This window comes from Babylonia areolata, chromosome 1 (assembly GCF_041734735.1).
Source record: "Babylonia areolata isolate BAREFJ2019XMU chromosome 1, ASM4173473v1, whole genome shotgun sequence".
Lineage (NCBI taxonomy): Eukaryota > Metazoa > Mollusca > Gastropoda > Neogastropoda > Buccinidae > Babylonia > Babylonia areolata.
The window spans coordinates 58805718-58825717 of NC_134876.1; the positions used below are offsets into that span (position 1 = coordinate 58805718).

Sequence of the window (20000 nt, forward strand, 5' to 3'; positions counted from 1 at the left end):
GCAATACAAAAAAGCACATGTTAACTTCCAATATATATGATTCAAAATGGGAACCAATAATCCATTGAAACATTGTCATGAGAAATTAAGTTGGTTTTATTTCAAAGGATTTTAAGTATCAGCTCTGACAAATTCAATGTTTATTTCAATTTTTTTCTGTGGGATTTTTCAATATAAGCTTTCATTTTTTTTGTACACAGTCAATAACCCCACCTTCCCCCCACACACCCCCACCGCACCCCCAAATAACAATGTTCTTACTTTTCAACAAAATACCAAAGTGGTTACAATGCAAATGAAATGGTTGGCAACAGATACAGGCATTCCACAGGGACATAATATAAGTCACACCTTCAACCACTTGTGTTGACTGTCACATTTTCTATTAAAAAAAAGGTGAATAAACCAAATATGTGATAAACACAGAAAAGTATGTAAATAAGAAGTATGCATAAGAAAAAAGTGTCTTGTATCTATATATGAAAAAAAAAAAAGGTTTATATCACAGACAACACATACATGAGCAATACAGAAAGAAAAGCGAATCATGCATCAATCGACACTAACAATGCGCACAAACAGGCCAGTTTCAAGGAATACTTGGGAAAGATTTTCACACCGAAAATGCCAAACACCAAGCATAGGTAACAGTATCTATACTCATGCTGGTATAGTCCCCAACTTTTCACTAAATCTAACACTGCAATCTACATTGTACCTTTGGCAAGTTAAATGTTAAAAAGGTTAAAGATCACAAAGCCTTTTATAGCTATTGAGGCAGTGAATTCATATACACTGTGTCTAGGGATTGGCATAAGAAGGCAGGGCCCCATCCTCTTCTTCCGCCATTTTTCAATCTTCTACAACTGAAGTCAGGTACCCATTCACACCAAGGTGGAGTGAGGAAAATCAGAGTGAAGTGCGCCTCCCAAGGACTCCACCAAGCAGAAACATGTCCTCAAACCTTGATCACTGATGTACTCTTGATCAGATGTCCCGATGCCCAACCGACTCTGTCACAGTGCCTCCTTTACTCATTTGACAGGCTGGAAATGGATCTGACATCAGGGATACATGTAACAGAGTATCACAAGCATGCTCAACATGTGGGTTGGGAGGCAATAGATGGCCAAGAAACAAAACCCCACACAAGAAAGAAAGATGATGTCATGGATATTCAGACAATAAGATAATTATTTCAGTATGGCTCACACATGTGAGTAGTCAGTAGGAAGTTTTGTGTATTTACAAAGAATGCAAGAAAAATGGTTGTAACCTTTATCATCATCCTTTCCTTTCATTTTTTTCCCTTTCAACCCAACAACAGGTTAGATATTTTTGGATTAGTGCTGGATTTCCACACGTGAATCATGGTTACACAATTATATGCAATCAAACTTGATCATTAAAAGGAACAGCCAGTCAATAAACTCCCTATATAACGATAACAAAATTAAAAACCAGCCACCCTGGCGAAGTGGTTAGTGTTGCAGGCTGACTGTGAGGATGCAGGTTTGATCCCCAGCAGAGGCAGGTTTTTTCAGCTGTCTCCTGCACACTGCTCAAATGTGCAATAGGCTCTAGTGGGAAGACTGGGAATGTTGCTCAAATTTCATGACCAACACCTCTGGTGTCTGTTTCTCTCGGGCCTGGTTGCAGAAGCATAGAATACTGCCCAATCATGTAAATGGGCCTCCACAGCAACATCACAGTTATCCAAATCCTCATTCAACATTAGATTCTGCAGTTTTTCATGTGGTGCTCTCATGGTAACCTCAGTTTGATCCCTATTCACTTCCATGATTTTGTGTCAATCCGTAATGGCTACAGGGCCATTCATTATAACACAAGTATCATGATTTCTTGCCTGGAATTTCCATTATTCTTTTGGCTGATTTAAACCTGTTTAACATCAGCAATAAATGGCCACCATATTTAACATTACAAATTATTCTAGTTTGGAAGTGACCATTAAAACAGCCAATTCCTGTTGATTACATGTAAGTAGATGTATATAAAGATATCTTTCAAAATACAATATACAAACACATTTGTTCACAATGACAAAAATACACATGCAATGAAACTCACTTTCAAATGCATGCACATTATAGCACATACATACATACACAACTCACATGCACATTTAATCACATCTTGAGCAAAATGTAAAAAATACACTCTCAAGCAAAATTCACTTTCATCATACTCACAAATACTTTCTATCTGAAAATACTGCAGTCTACCTTCAAACACTGCAAAACAATAACAACAACAACAACAAAATTCCTTGTTCCTGGACGTCAGCAACCATTAGCACGATGCCCAAACACTGGACTGACAAATCTGACAGCCACAATGTTCCAAATACTGTTGATGATCTACCGGTCACAAGTAAATATCAAAATGGTCAATAAACAGCTACCATGACCTGCTGCAGCTAGAGGTAATAAAGGCACTCAGCTTAAATATAGAAGCACCAAATGTGCCCTACTCCATAGCAACCAATTAGCAGTTTTCCTGCTAAAAAGACCTCAAGACTTTGGCTGAAGTAAAAGACCACTTGACTGTCTAATCAAGAAGCACATGTCTCTTTGGATCACTTGTATTGGGTGAGCTTCCCATACCCTCCACAACTGTGTTTATGCAAACAAATGAAAGCAATAATCAGTTCTATGTACTAAGTATTGTACAACTACCCAGCACTTCACTGAAATTGTGGATCTACTCTTGTGAAAGTCAGACTGTGCAGTTTGGCATGTTTGCAGTGACACTGTGCCAGTGACATTACTTGTCAAAGCAAAGCATAGAACAAAACAATTATATTAGTACAGAGACAGAGAGAGAGGGAGAGAAGAGAAAGAGAGAGATTAAGACTCTACCTTCACTTGAGTCTCCCATCATTTATGTGACCATGATATTATATAAAAAAAACAACAACACCTGCATACAAGGATTTAAACCTTTAAGCTTGATCCAAATTCAGAGGAGGTCCAACAATAAACAGGAAACAGGAAGAAATTTTTTTTTTACTTTGTTATGAAAATGATTCATTGAGTGTCAGATTTTTAAAGCCCTGCCTTATCTGGATCCCCAAATATGGGGATCAGAGAAAAGAAAAACAGGTAGAAAAAGTGAGATGCGTCATTTGCTGACAAAAACTAATATCAAGACAATACAATATGATGTTATCAGTTAAAAGCAAGACATCAGGGTAACGCTTTTGATACAAAAAAACATCTCTTTTCTTGTTTTACATCTTCTAAAAGTGGTTGAAAAAGTTTACACACACTTTTCCTGAACACGCTATAATTATGGTAAAAGTCTCAAAAAAGACAAGAACTACAAAAGGAAAAAAAACAACCTAAACGATGTAACTCTTTCACAGGGAAATAAAAAAAAAAACAAAAAAACCCCACTTAAACTTAGGGAAGGATGAAAGACTTTGTTTTTCCAGCTTATCACATTCACAACAATCTGATTCTCATTCTCTCTCTGTTGTATGCGGGGTTTTTATATTTCTATTTCTTTATTTTGATTTTTTTGTTGTTGTTAGTTTATTTGATTGCGATTTCTTTAAATCATCATTTATCTTACTTTATTTATTCTCTTGTTCGTTTTTTTTTTTTTTTTTTTTTTTTTTTTTTATCTTTTATTTATCTTTTTATTTTTATTCTTTTTTTTTCATCCTAATCATCATTATCACAATCATCAAGGCCTGATGAGCATGTTGGGATTAAGCAAGGATCAGGCATCTATTTTGTTGTTGTTGCTGTTGTTTTTTGTTTTTGTTTTTTTGGTTGTTTTTTTTTTTTTTTTGCTTTTTTTTCTTTCTTTGTTTGTTAGTTAGGCAGATGTGGTGAAGCACTGGGGATCAGTCCATATACTTTGATACCTTCTTGCAACTGAAACTATCTCTCTGCTTCTCAACACATTTTAAGCAAACAAAACCAGAGCAGAAAAGTAGCCATTTCTCTGAACACCCGTTATTCATTTTGGACATCCGCATACACTTTGTTTTCTTAATGCAAACATTGCAGAAAAACATGGACATCTGGCACATATATATGTAGAACGCCAAGTAAAAAAAAGACTAAACACCTGTTGGTGATTCATCCACAAGAGTTAAATTGTAACATTTAACTTTTTTATGCAGCTGGCTTTGATTGTCTACACCTGCTAAGCAGATAAAATCTAAGCATCCCTAGAGTTCCATACCTACTTACAGCCACATAGCTTATACATGGAACCTTAATGGATTACATACATACATATACACTTAAGATACATGATTGCATATATTCATACAAGCACAACTGACACGAATATGGATGTGTACATGCATGCACGCACACACACACACACACACACATATGGGTATATGAATCATACATCATGTATGGCATTGTATGTTAGATTGTGTGTGCATTTGTTTGGAAGAGAGAGAGAAAAAGAGTAAGAAATGGACACATAACAGATAAAAGTAAGATCGAGAGAGAGAGAGAGAGAGAGAGAATGGCATAGGTGGACACAGAGCATCAGAGGGCCTTTCAGACCTAAAGCTGCCCCAGTGTCAGCACACTACAGAGCTGTAACAACTGCCAACCTCATCCTCCTGCCCCTGACCCCAACCCAACCCTGCACACTCCGCATCATAACAGCTGGGAGGGCCACAGGAGGTGGACGCAGACCGCATAGTAGTGGAAGAGGGCCCCGACAAAGACAAAGCAGTGCCAGATGGCGTGGGCAAAGGGAATGATCCCATCGCTCTTGAAAAACACTGCCCCCAGAGCGTAGGTGAAGCCACCCAGTAACAGTTCGAACACACCAGCTGATTCTTTCTGCAATGACAGCATCACTTCCATCCATGAAACACTAAACGCTTGATGCTGTATTTACAAAACCACATCTGTAACTATTGTGTTCTTAACATGCATCAACAATTGAACTGGTGAAAAGATGTAGAGTACACACAGTTATGTGGCTTTAATGAAACTGAATCTCACAGTGCTGGTTCCAAAACAAATGTATATTTTTATGGTGTTTGCAATTACTTCCCTTGCAAAATCATTTACATGTGTAAAAAGAACTGATTTCCTTACAAATGTATACTCATTTACAAACATTTCAACACTTGATGCATACATTTCAAGCTTGGTTCTATATAAGTAATATGAGACACCTGGCTTAAGTTGTTCATTATCCAAGAAATATTCAATATGTATTAAATCGTAAACTGAATTTGAACAAAGAATTGTTTAACAGATAAACAAATATTCTTTTTTCAGCTATATATTTTGACTTTGTTTCATACTCATCATCTTAACTCCTCATAATAAAACAGTATGGGTGTAGATAAGTGTGTAAATATTGTACTTCTATTGTCACACTATGTTATATACAGCATTCTTTTTTCAGCTGCATATTTTGACTTTGTTTCATATTCATCATCTTTACTCCTCATGATACAACAGTATGGGTGAACATAAGTGTATAAATATTGTGATTCTATTACTGCACTTATGGGTGAACATAAGTGTATAAACATTGTGATTCTATTACTGCACTATTTTCTATACAACAGAGCTTCAGACATGATACAACACACAGTCCTTTTGACACACAATGACATTACCATGTCCAGTACGACCACAGCAGGACAAAAGCCAATCACCATGTACAGCAATACTTCCAACCACTTGTACCTGAAAAATAAAATCATATTCAAAAAACAACAACAACAAAAAACCCCACCAAATACAGAATACATTAATGTGGAAAAAGACTTAAAAGACAATAACTAAAAACCCACCAAACACAGACTAAATTGATGTAGAAAAAGACTATAAAAAAAACAACACAACTAAAATGTTTTCCCCTGAAATTATGATACTGTTATTTTCTATTGTATGAATGTAATAAAATAAGTGATAGTGACATGCTGGCAATAAACCATAAGAAAATATGTGCATTCATACGTGTGTGTGTGTGTGTGTGTGTGCATGTGTGTGTGCGTGTGTGTGTGTGTGTGTGCGGGCATGCAGGTGCATGCATGTGTTTTTCTGTATCTTCATTCACACATGCATCAAACATACAGTTGTGTGTCTGTGTGCCTTTATGTGCATCTGTGCGTATATAGTTGTGTCACTATATGTATAAATGTGCGTGCATTCAAAGGTGGGTACAGAACTGCTACGGCAACTGTGCCTTTTCACTGTGGAATTTCAGCAACCAAACCAAGACAGGATCCCCAGTTACAGAACAGTTAAAGAATGCTTACTCAGAAACAAGACAACACTGTCTCTCTGTAGGTAATTGAATATGAACTACATCAGCATAAAAAAAATACTGCATTTTAAAATCTAAAAATGGTCAAGCATATCATATCGATTATAAATCATTTTTCCATTCAAGATCAGGACATGCAAAAGACTTCAATTACAACTTAAAGGGTGTCACAAGCCCCTATTTGCATTTCTGTCGACTGTCATGATAATAATAACAGTGGTACTTATACCAATATATGAAAATATGTAAATAACACCTGCTGATTAATAACTAACAATGACTGTTCATCAATCAATGAATCAGTCAACCACCAAATTTCCAATCCTGACATATACATGGACAGCAAATGGTTCTCTAAAACCAATCCTGATTAAGACAAACATGTGAGACACACTGAAATCCCTCCCATCAGATCCACATCAATTTTTACATGTGTGAACAAATGTCCATCTTTGTGTGCATCCATGTATATCTGTGCATGTGCATGTGCGTGTGTGTCTTTGTGTGTGTGTGTGTGTGTGTGTGTGTGTATGTGTCTGTGTGTGCCTGTGTGTGTGTCTGTGTGTGTTTGTGTGTGTGTGCGAATGCATGTATGTTGGCCTATTACAGAAAACACTCCGGTTGGACAATGTAACAGCAATTCAAAAGTTGGCTGTAACGAAGTGTGTGTGTGTGTGTGTGTGTGTGTGTGTGTGTGTGTGTGTGTGCGTGTGTGTGTCTGTGTCTGTGTTCTTGTGTGCTTTGTGTCTGACTGATGTGTTATTGTAAAGGGCTTTGAGAGGTTTTGAAAGCTGCTGCATAAATGTACTATCATCATCATGATTATCCTGTGAGGCATTATCTTTCACAGGTACACTCACTGCTCATGGAAGATGTACTGGTACAGAATGCCCCCTACTGCCATGAACCATACAATAAACAGCACCTCCTCACTCCACGAGTGGAACTCTTTCAGCAACAGCCTGAAAAAAAAAAGAATAAAAAAAAAACAAAAAAAAAAAACGACAACAACAAAAAACACTGGTATCAGCTTTCTCTTCACAGCAACCACTACGTCATCAAACAGGCACATCCATGTTAAAATCTGGATTCAGGTTAAGTTACCATTTCACCCCAATATATATTTTTTTTCTTTTATAAACGAATATGTGTGTGATCCAATGTTCTGTCAGTTCCAGTATAATCGTTTTACCCACACCAAATGCCACACCTTAATTATGCTCAGTGACAACCAGCTGTCAAAGGATTTATGGCCATGGAAAATAACACTATGATTTTTGCTTGCAAACCACTGACATAAAGTATGCAAAACCTCTGTGTTTCTGGAAGGAGAATGAAGACACTATTCATTCATTATAATTTCACATTCATGTAATAATTCTGGTGACAATGTCTAACCGCTGAAATTGGATTTGAATGTTTTCCAACCCTGTTTCTGAACATGTGTTATGGTATGTCTGCAAAACAACAGAAAAAGGAAAATGTATAAGCCATTCATAAAACCGCATTTCCTTAACTTGTGCACACACACACATACACACACACACACACACATTGGCCAAAACAGAAACACATCCCTTTCCTAAGGGGCAAAAAACACGACACTTCAGGACAGACACCTCTTCACAATTATCATTAAACAAGTACTCACCATGGCGTATACGATGATGCTATAAAGATGTAAATGACTGCTCGATCTCCTATATGGAAAAAGGTCTTCCATGCTCTGCAGCAATACACAAAAACAAAACAAAACTGAGTATATCTTTTATCAAACACAGGAGTGCATTGCTGACCTAAAGGACTGGATGACTCTCAAAGAGCAGCAACTAAATGATGATAAGACTGAATTCATGATGGCCTGTCAAAAGGTTTTGTCAACATCCTTCCTCTCTCTCTCTCTCTGTGTATGTGCGTGCGTGTGTGTGTGTGTGTGTGTGTGTGTGTGTGTGTGTGTGTGTTTAGTTAGTTTCAGTTTCAGTAGCTCAAGGAGGCGTCACTGCGTTGACAAATCCATATACACTACACCACATCTGCCAAGCAGATGCCTGACTAGCAGCGTAACCCAACGCGCTTAGTCAGGCCTTGAGAAAAAAAAAGAACTACTACTACTAATAATAATATGTATAAGGCGCAAAAACTTGATGAAGTCAACTATAAGCATACAAAATAAAATAAAATAAATAATTAAATAACTAGCTAAACAACTAACTAACTAATAATAATAATAATATAATTTAAAAAATAACTAACTAAATAAATGAAATAAATAAATAAATAAGATAAATAAATAAAAAAGACAACAATGATGATAAGCAAATAAATGTACAAATGCAGACACACATTCACACATACACACACATATGCATAACAGATATGCACCAAACATGCAGTTTCACAGATATGAAAGCACAGTCAAATACACATAAACGTACATGAGCCCCAACACACACACATTACCCGGCACCCCCTGTTCCCCCTCCACACACTCATTTCTAGGCTACGTATCGCAGCTTCCATGGCACACACACACACACAGAGGCACACTTACTTGTACGAGCACACACACAAACGCCCATATCCCCCACCCCCAACCCCCCACACATATATACAAAGATATATATATGCACATCCGCACGTTCCAATATTCCATTGCTCCCACAGTGTAGGCATGCATACACACACATACCTCATCCTCCCCCCCCCCCCACCCCACTCCCCTGCCCCCTCCCCCACACACACATACGCAGGTGCACAGAACTCTCCTGACACTTGTGTACACTTACACCCTCGCGCATGCACAAACGTACACAAGCACACAGACCCACACATACACACAAACAGACACATGCACAGAGGCTGCCACTGATTGGCCGCAAGAGGGATGGGAAAAGATCTCTGATGCCAAGAATGTGGCGTCTAGTGTGTTGCTCTGTCTATTGTATTTGGAAAAGCCCACAGAGACTGTGTTCCGTTTTGAAGAAATTTGCGCAATGTTGGTTTGGAAATGATGCCGATATTTGTTTGATTTGTAAAGCATCGTGCTCTACCTTTCATGCTAGACTTACGGCCGCTCCCTCTCTCTGCCTTTATTTCTTTGAGGCGATCAATGGTGTGATGGCCTTGTACCTGTTCTTTTTGATATTCTTTGACTTTTCTGAGGATTTCCGATTTTCCTAGATGGAGGCCGCTCGTTGTTGTTGCGTTACCAGCAAGTCTGTCAGCTCGCTCATTTGTTTGTAAGTCACATTTTGGTGTGTGTATGTAACACTGACGTAATGTGTTATGCAAACAAATGTGTTATGCAAACAAAAGTGTTCTGTACAGCACCTAGAGCAGATTTCTGGATAGTGTGCTAAAAAATATCCATTATTATCATTATTATCTATTATCAATACTGCAGATCTTGGTCACAGGAACTGAGCTGAAATTAAGCCTTATTATACTAGTTGTATTGAACTTTCTTTTTTTGTGTGTTGTTGTAAAGATTCTGTTACCTTGGTTACAAAAGTGAAACAGGCTAGTAACATGATGGTGAGCAAATACTACCAATGAGTAAAGTATCTAACACTCACAGAAGAAAATTATTAAACAATTACAGAAGTAATCTCACAGGAGTAAATTACCTAATGCTCATAGTTCTAAGTAAATCACCTAACACTCATGCTCTAAGTAAATCATCTAGCCCTCATGGAAGTAAATCATCTTACACTCACAGACAACACAACTTAAAATCCTTTCACTGATACTACAGTACCAGCAGCAAGGGGGGAAAAAAAAGAAAGAAAGAAAGAAAAAGAAAAAAAAAAAAGGGGGAAAACATCATGATGCTAAAAAGCCCCACAACCACTAAGGCCATAATAGGACTGGAGAAATCTTTTTTATAATCATTATGATTTTATTACAAGATAGTTTCAATATCATGCCCTGTTTATCGATACATATTTACCCGATAAGTAAAGAAAATATGTCATCACATATCATACAATTATTATACTGATTTAGATATACTCTGTATCTTACAACTCAGTGCAAAAGCATACATATTTTACTACATTGCAAATGGCAACCCACAAAATAACAGGCTTTCTGAATTAGCATCCTGTGTTTACATAATCACATGCGTGTGCCTGTCTGTATGTATTCTTTTTTTTTTTTTTTATCCAATCATTAAAAATGTATGTACTCTTCCCACCAGTTTGTCTTTTTTTTTTCAGTGCTATCTGTTGTTGTTGCTGGGTTTGTTTGTTTTTTCAATCCAGATTTTTTAAATTTTGATATAAACATGTTATTTATTTTTTTTTTTTCCTGTCATGTTTATGCTACTAACCATCACTAGAAATGTATATATGTCTGTCTGTTATACTGTAAACATTTATGGGAAAATATGTGGGAAACCCCCCCCCCAAACTGTTACATGTCTGTCTGAGTGTGTATGTGTGTGCGCTTGAAATCTGACTGAATGACACAGGAAACAAATGATGAGCACCCAATGGCAGCCGTCAGTTGGCTCTAGCCAGGTAGGCAGCCTATTTGTGCAAATGACTCCGTGTTTGTAAAGCGCTTAGAGCTTGGTTTACGAGTGAGAATAGGCACTATATAATTATCCATATCATCATCATCATCATCAACTGAAGTAAGCAGCCTACTTGAACCTGCCGGTCCAAGAGATGAAGTGGAAGGCAGTGGAGACAGAAAAGAGGGTGGTCAGGGCCAGGCCATAGATGATGGCGGCAGTCAGGTGGAGGTCCGACGTGGCCAGCTGCACCATGAACACCAGACCTGCCAGGCTGGGCAACACCCAGGCCTGGAAAACCAGCGAGGAAAACAATTTAAATTCAAATCACAAGATATAATACTTTTTCTTTCTTTTTGGAAGCCCCAGAATTAAAGCATATGCCTGACCTATGCAAAAACCCAATCCTTGAGTGCCTACCCAAGGTTTGTGTAAAAAATTAACATTAAATGAAATAAAACAATAAAACAAAATAAAGAAATAAAAAGCAAACATAGAAGGTAAAATGACAGAAATACAAAAATAATAGAAATGGGCCACGTTCAACAACCTTGCGTACACCCACACATGCGTGCATGCTGTGGAAGAAAGTAATGGTACGTACCCCATGTGTGACGACATTGGCAATGTGCTCCACATCTGTTGGCTGGTAGGCCTCCCCAGCCTTGGCTCTTTCATTCTTCAGCCTGAAACAAAAATTCTCATCCAATCATACTTTTCGTTTATTTGTGCCCCCCAAATTTGCGACATTTTTGTTTTCTATTTTTCAGTGATGGTGAATGATGAAAAGGGTGATGAAAATACTCCAATAGGGTTCCACTTAGGTTTGGGACTAACTGAAAAGGTTGAAATGTCCTGGTGTCAGCCACACTGAGAAATTCAGACTCCTGCAGTGTTAATTGAGTCAGGAAATTCCCAAAGATGCGTCTGTGAAGTGGATGACCCTCGACTGTGTGGTCCCAGTCTTCCCATAGCACACTCAACTCTGGGCAGGATCTGGCCACATGCCAATCCCCCACCCCCCACTTCTGATGGGGCACAAACCTGCATCTTCCCAGTCATCAGTCCACAACACTAACCACTTCCCCTTGGAGGCTGGTATATCTTTTTATTTAATCAAAACAAATTTTAAACTAGATTTTTTTTTTCAGTGCCATATATGGTTAAATTGAATCAATGTGTATGTGTAAGTGTGCCCACATGTGTATGAAATACGTTTCATATAATCTATAACTAAATGTACACACCTGTGTTTGTATATATGTGCATCCATATTTTTCATTACACTCAGATGCATATTAAATGTGTGCATGGATGCAGTTATGTATGGATGTGAATATTTGTGCACACATATGAGCAAAAACACATGTAGATATGTGTGTGTTTGTGGGAGTAGACCAGTGGTATACATGTTCAGAAATATGGATTGTTTGTAAACGTACACCAGTGACCACACACATACAAAGACAGACTTACACACACATGCACTCACACACTCATACAAAATAATTTCTTGCATGCAAGCCTACACCAGCATATATCTGTCTCAAAACTGTTATTTAACTTTGACCACCAAGCATGTGTGAAACATGCAGAGGACACATTTTGTTCAGCCTCTGCTGAAAGCCAGATAGCCCTGTGGGAAATATTGCAATGCTGGATATGTTCTCTTCTTTTTTTTTCTTTTTAAGAGTTAGTGCATTCACATACTGGCTCTGGTAAATACCAGATTATTATTCACCTTTGGCTACATTCACACACACATATATGTGCACACAACCACATAAAGAAAACCCCTCTTTCACAGCCACATATTAACAAAGCACTTGTTCTTCTACCTTTGTGCATGTGAATACATCCATGTAGGCATGCATGAATGACATGTATGCCCATGTCAGCAAATGTATACATGTTTGAGGGGTGTTACACTTACATGCATGAGATTATGTGCGCATAATCATTATTGACCTGAAATACATTATGTGTGTGCATATGTCTGACCTGAAATACATTATGTGTACATAATTCTGACCTGAAATCACACACTGTCCTTACCGGCCAAGATCACTGTTGGTAGCTATCCGGCGTATCAGTTTGACCACCATTGTCCTCACTGCTATTGGCCTATAAGTTGTTTATGAAACACTGGCCGGTCACCAGTGTCTTTCCAGTCAAACGCAGAGCTCTGGTCATCCAGGTCAGCTGGTCATTGCCCTGGCCATCTCCACTGATGCAGCTCTGCAAATGCAATGCAGTTGTGCTCTGTCATGTCCAAATATCACACATGTTTCTAGTTTCAATTTCATGGAGGTGTCAAAGCATGTAGACTGATCCATATATGCTACACCACACCTGTTTCAGAAAAAGAAAAAGAAAAAAAGAAGCAAGAAAACATATGCCTGATATTTGCATAAACCCAACATGCTGATCAGGCCTGGAGAGCCTATGCTAAACTTGTGTAAAACATTAACATAAAATAAAGATATATACATTATACAAATGAAATAAATATGAATAAACAACAGCAACAACAACAACAACAACAAAAAGAGAATAAATACAGTTTAAAATAGTAAAAGAAACTAAAACTAAACAAATATGTAGCCTTCATCATTCTCTGTCATGTCCACACTGTGCTATCACTTGTTACTGGTAACCTTCGTTCAGTATGGTTATCTTTTCCTGACAAGTTTGCTGAGAAAGATCTCTGCCAGTGTGCTAGTATCTCACTATCAGTATCACCACACAAAACTGATAGCGCTGTCACAGTTTCCTCTTACTAACAGTTTCCTCTTACTGACGCAATATTCACAGTTCAAAAACGACTGCATCTGACAGCTTGACTGTCCTGTTTTACATGTGCTTTAGGAAAACAACATTATTCTTCAGTAGTGCTGGATGGGATGCATGCTGAAAATACATGTATGGTTCATAATGGCCTGGAAAATCAGCAATCTTTATGTGGAAATGCGAAAAAGATACATGTAAGAATATTTATATGTGAAGAAACCAAGAAACTGGCAAGAAAGGAAAAAGAGAAAAAAATACTGAATGAGCTGACAGTATAAACATTGACTGCCTAAGTTAAACAAACAGCCATCTTCTGCAACTCCCATATGCAGTCACAGATGGTCAATGTGTATTTTAACATGTATGGAACAGTATTCACCACAATATTTGGCCAACTGCACTCAGTTTTCCAGACACCATGGGCAGAAACTCACAGTCATACTCAAGTTTGTTTAGATATTTTCATAATCTACTGCAGTTCCAACAGTACTGTGCAATCTTTGATATGACAAATATATAATAAATATGCGAAATACATTCATCTTCGGGCTGCAATCATACATGAATGAATTTCAGTCACTGGCAGGTGTGAACACATTCACTTTGGATAGTGGGAGATCAGACAATTCTCCGTCTGTCCAGCAAACACTGTGAGAATGTGAACTCTCAAATCTTCCAGAGTGAATTTCATTTTCATAAATAAAACACTAAAAATGAATGATAACAAGGAAGAAAAGAAAAAAATACTGGTCTCACAGTTTGGAAAACAGAGAGAAGTGTACTCGGTAGTCTGCATGCAAACACACCTTTCATAAATACTGACACTGAACTCCTGACCACTCTCAGACTCAGCTGCTGCAGCAATGAGCAACAAAGGCAAGGCAAACAAACATGAAACTGTACACAAGCTAACACTGCCTGCAACAGTATGCTGTGTAACCCAGTCTAGATATAAACAATGTCCAGACACTAGAATGCTATTATTGTGCAAAAAATACATTAAACATTATTTATGTACATAGATATGCACATCTCATATTACCTCATTTGCACACCACATGTAATAACTCTGTGAACTCTCTGTGCCTGGTTTTTCCAGTTGTCAGTCCCCATGCTCTTTGAGCATGTCACAAACAGTCCCCTTTCCTCCTACCCATCCTCCTAACACACACACACACACACACACGCACACACACACACTCATACATGCAGACATGTGTGTGTGTCTCCAGCAGGGACCATAAGCAGACCCTGGACCCAGGCTGTATGCCATTCATTATAAGTACAAAAGTCTGTCATTCACACTCATTAGTGTTTATGTTTGTGTGTGTGCTTTTGTAAAGTTATGTACACACACACACACACATGTATGCACACACACACACACACACACACACACACACACACACACACACACTCATACATGCAGACCTCTGTGTGTGTGTGTGTGTGTGTGTTCGTTCGTTCTTTAGTTTAAAGTCTTTTCACTGTGAGTGATATTAGATGAGGGAAGGAAAAAAATCAAGTGGAAGGAGGGCGGGGGTGGACGAGGGCGGGGGAGGGGGGGAATACTGTGTACGCATACGAGTAAGTGAAAGTGTGTGTGTGTGTGTGTGAAAATTATTGATTTAAGTTTTGTTTAAAAAACAAACAAAAAAATCATAACAATATAACATACTTCTAATGAAAAACTAACAACTGTAACAGCGAACCAACTGGACTATTTAATAAAGAGTTGAAAAAGTCATACATTAGCAATGGACTGCTGAAGATCGTCAACACTGAAGATGATTTCAGTTCAGGGATTTGAGACTTTAACATATCGCAAGTGGTATATGATCGGCTGTTACGTGAGCACCACAGATGCAAGAAACATTACTGACATATTTTGTCCTAAAACAATTCATTTTCCATCTGCAGATTAGAGAAATGATTTGCCTCTTATGAAAATCATTATGGTAATGTTTTCCCATGAAACCATACATTTTCTGTATGTTCGTATGTAACTCCAAGTTACCGGTGTGTTTTTCTTCAAACTGAAATTTTGACCATTGAACTTTTCTACCATGGTGTAACATTCCTGTAGTGAAAGCGAAATATTTAAATCAAACTCCTTCGTGGAGCTTCTAGCTCCTTTTTTTTTTTTTTTAGCCAAAATGTCAACTTTTTCATTATAGTAAAAACCACAATGAGAAGGAATCCAGCAAAAGGTTATGTGAGAGCCTCTTAATAAGAGTTTGTGAATCAAATGGTTAATTTCAATAATGAGTTCATACCTAACTGTTTCTTTTATAAGTTCATTAGCGTGAAGAACTGATTAAGAATCAACACAAAATAGAATCTGAAATATAGTTTTTGGAAAGGATATCATGAAATTTAACGTGTGTGTGTGTGTGTGTGTGTGTGTGTGTGTGTGTGTGTGTGTACATACATGTGTGTGTGTGTCACTGTGTGTGTGTGTGTGTGTGTGTGTGTGTGTACATAACTTTACAAGAGCACACACACAAACATAAACACTAATGAATGTGAATGACAGACTTTTGTACTTATAATGAATGGCATACAGCCTGGGTCCAGGGTCTGCTTATGGTCCCTGCTGGGGTCTGAGCCCCCCCCCCCCCCCAACCCCTATCCCCCCCTCCCCTCACCAACCCCCCTCACCTCCCCACTCACTCCCACCCCTCTTCCCCCTCCACCAGATAAGAAATCACCCTGGTTAAAAAATGTCAGCAATATTCCCAAAGATACACATGAAACCCACTGTGTGGCCTCTATCTTCTCCATCTGAGCCCACAGCACTCAACTCTCAACATGGGCTAACTGGGACTGAATAATCACACATTACTAAACACTCTCTTGACTGCTGCTCATGAGAATGATCATCAGTAAAGGGCTGTTTCCTAGCTGTGATACAATGAGGAGACAGGCCAGGATGTCAGTCATAACTTATGTATTTGGACATGGGACTGGATCACATTTGTTCAGTGAAACCAGTCACACCACTCAACAGTACACAGGAAGTAATTCTTACAGTTACACTTCAATCCATGCCCTACTGATTTCATTTCACCAAGGTTCAACAGTCAAGGGTTAATAGAGGTCAAACTAACAACCTGCCAGTCATCAATTTGTGATGCTAAGAACTTGTGATCCTGTTGGCTTTTTAATGAAGTTTATCTTCAGGTATGGGGTATAATTTCAAGTAAAATATTCACATCCAGTTAAACTCTCAACCAACTGAGTTCTTTGAATCCTTTGTTCACTGATTACAGTGTTATCACTTCTAACCCTATATATCTCAAGTGACTTACCCCAACAACTGGCAATCATAACTATGTGCTTTAAGTAAGCGTTGACACCAATACAGTCACTCAACTGACTATGAGGACCCCACAAAACAGAACAGATAACACTGTTCAACATACCCAAACTATCAACGAATCCAGAGCTGCATCAGTGCATACACATGCTGAAATCTCCAGTGGGACTGTTTCTGGAATGATGCCTATAGACCAGACTTGGCCTTATCAAGTGTATCCTGGTAGGTAAATCATTTATGCATATAACTATCCAACGCAAACAGATTCACCAAACACATATATTTGACCAGCTGCTGCAAACTTTGCACTTTAAAAAAAAGTTAAAATCATACAAATCTAGGGTAGCCTCTCAAGACTTGACCAGCATGTTTATTCATTGGTCAGGCATCTGTTGTTGTTGTTTTTAATTGTTTAAAAAAAAAATCATAAACCACAGAAAATAAACATGGAAATCTTGTGAAAATAACAGATTAAGAACAACTTCTGACAATACAAAAATGTGTGAAAAATTATGGAAACTGAGAAAAACCAGTGTAAAGAAGGTGTTCAACAAATTAAATGTATACTTGGAGCATACCAGTAATCTATTTGCTTTTATAAAGAAATAACTTTTATTTTTATCACCTTTAAACTAGTTAAAGACCAACACTGCATATTTGAGCACTGCGCAATGGTCACACAGCTACACACACAGACACACACCCATACAGTTGAGATGGTGATCAAAATCATTCAATATACTATATAGGATGAGACTGTTTTACAACACAATCATTTTTTTCAGTAAAAACTATAGCAAACAATATTTGTCTTTATTTGAAAACTAAAAAGAAAATAATCCTTTTGACTGGAGTTCTAACCAGATTTACTCCCGCTGATACAGTTTACACAACAAACATACATACAGTGATACATGTGGGCATACACACATGAATTTATTTGATATTTCAAGTTATGTTAGTCATGTGCCTGACCCCAGATAGCATTGTATGGCTGCCCCCCCCCCCCCCCCCCCCCCCCAAATTAAATGAAGGATACCTTTGAAAGCCAATTCTTAGTTCTAAATGAGTGGATCTTATAGTCCCAAAAGACAGATGGTGAGGTCACATGTAAGAGTCTAGAAACAGTGTTGTGAATCACAGGATACTTCATTTTTACATCCCCATTCTTGATATTTTGACAGACCCATGACCCACTTGCTATGTGAATGCTACTTGCATACTTATACACACACAAATACATACATTAGGGCCTACATATAATGAATTTAATGCCTGTCAATGAGATAATAGATAGTTATTCTGATTCTCAGGCACTGAAAGACACCAGACACAATTTGTTCGACAGACAGAGTTAATATCCCAAGAGAAGAAAGGTGGCAGAATGGTTAAGATACTTACTCAATATCTGCCTGTCTACCAACACTGTGTTTGTGAGGGTCTGGGTTTGAAAACCTGTCTTGCCTTTTTCCCAAGTTTGACTGGAAAATCAAACTGAGAGTCTTGACATTTAGATGAGGTCATAAAATGAGGTCTTATGTGCAGCATGTATTTGGTGCACTGAAAAAGAACCCATGGCAACACAGGGGTTGTCGTCTGGCAAAATTCTGCAGAAGAAATCCACTCGGATAGGTACACAAATATGTATACACTCAAGGCATTGCTCAACAACCATGCATGTCCAATGTCATCAGAATGAAAATATGGAAATATTATGGACACCAGAAAGAAAAGATTGAAATACCATGGCCACCAATTAGGAATGGACAATAAAAGGCTACCAAAGACAGCAATATTTTGGAGGCTGAAAGGGCAAGGAAGAAGAGTAAGACAGAATAGTGCTATTCTGGAGGCCGGGGGCCAAAGAAGAAGAAGAGAAACTAGCAGCTGTGGTCTAGTGTATTCATATATGTATGGATTTATCCAAATTCAGTGATGCCTCCTTGAGAAACTGAAACTAATATTAACTAACAGTAATATCCTACAACTAACAGTAATATCCTACTACATCTATGATTATTCAGATGAAAATTGTGTAATTTGTGAGACTGTTTTTCCAAGTAGATTAAATTACAAGTTTCTTTATGTGTAGATATATCAGTGTGTTTGCTGGGTCTTTTTCCTGCTGTTTGTATTAAGAATCATGCTGCATATTGAGGTCAATGGAGAGAACTCTTGCAGTTTCATTGCACATTAGGAACAGGCACTACTTTTGTTTCATACAGCTGTGAAGCACTGGCAAACACAAACAAATAACGTCCAGTTAACAGTGATGAGAATGAATGATTGAAACCGAAACTCACCGGACAAAACAATTCAAATTCGGATCCTACAGATATACGATCAAATCAGATCAATGAGTGGAATCTCACTGCGTTGATTTATCGTTTTCAACTAATTGATTTCATTACATTAAAATAAATAAATAAATAAATAAAACTCGTGGCATGGTTTTGCGCTGGTCACGTGATCATCTTCACTGCCGTTTCATTTCTGATAAATGATATTTTCTGGAGAAAGCGGGTTATTTTCGGCAAAAAAAGCGGAACTTGAAAAAATCTCCAGCTCCATTTAATCCTTTAAAAACAAAACAAGGCCCAATGAAGGAGCGTTCTCAGTTTCAGAAAGAAAGAAAAAAGCTGCATTGTTGTCATGGGTAAAGAAAGCCTCGACGCCTTCACTAGAAACCTCAGTTACACCTCGTGGATCGATGGCCCAAATCAATCACTGCGCGAAATCACGATCTCTTAAATAACTGACCAGAACTCTAAATTGCGTCAATGTTATCTAACAGTGCAATCACTCACCGCGGAGATACTGTTACCACATGTTTTAGAAACGCCTAGTTCATTTTGGCGTTGGGACGAAAATTGCAGTGGGATGTTTTTCGGTTGGTCTGCGGAGGCACCAGTAGATTATTTGAAAGGGAGATCACGCACACAAACTAAAGTTGAGAAACGAAAGTAGCCTCGAATGATTCGCGCACTGCACGTGGTGTGTGTGTGTGTGTGTGTGTGTGTGTGTGTGTGTGTGTGTGTGTGTGTGTGTGTGTGTGTGTGTGTGTGTGTGTGTGTGTGTGTGTGTGTG

The 20000-nt window shown here is 38.1% G+C and overlaps 1 protein-coding gene across 2 annotated transcripts in view; it reads right to left on the reverse strand.

The window, feature by feature from the left end:
• Positions 1–19817, reverse strand: part of LOC143284627 (monocyte to macrophage differentiation factor 2-like) — a 25391-nt gene extending 5574 nt beyond the window's left edge. Inside the window, exons 1-8 of one of the 2 annotated variants that reach the window (XM_076591497.1) lie at positions 19721–19817; positions 12860–13042; positions 11409–11490; positions 10938–11095; positions 7940–8014; positions 7149–7250; positions 5636–5705; positions 1–4841 (exon numbers count right to left, since the gene is read on the reverse strand). The exon at positions 1–4841 is cut by the window's left edge and continues 5574 nt beyond it. In XM_076591497.1, the coding sequence (XP_076447612.1) occupies positions 4653–4841; positions 5636–5705; positions 7149–7250; positions 7940–8014; positions 10938–11095; positions 11409–11490; positions 12860–12909 (726 nt within the window). In that variant the 5' untranslated portion in view covers positions 12910–13042; positions 19721–19817 and the 3' untranslated portion in view covers positions 1–4652. Of the gene's footprint in view, positions 4842–5635; positions 5706–7148; positions 7251–7939; positions 8015–10937; positions 11096–11408; positions 11491–12859; positions 13043–19216; positions 19347–19720 lie in introns of those variants that run through there. The other variant, XM_076591503.1, reaches the window with a different exon arrangement.
• Between the last annotated feature and the right edge of the window lie 183 nt (positions 19818–20000).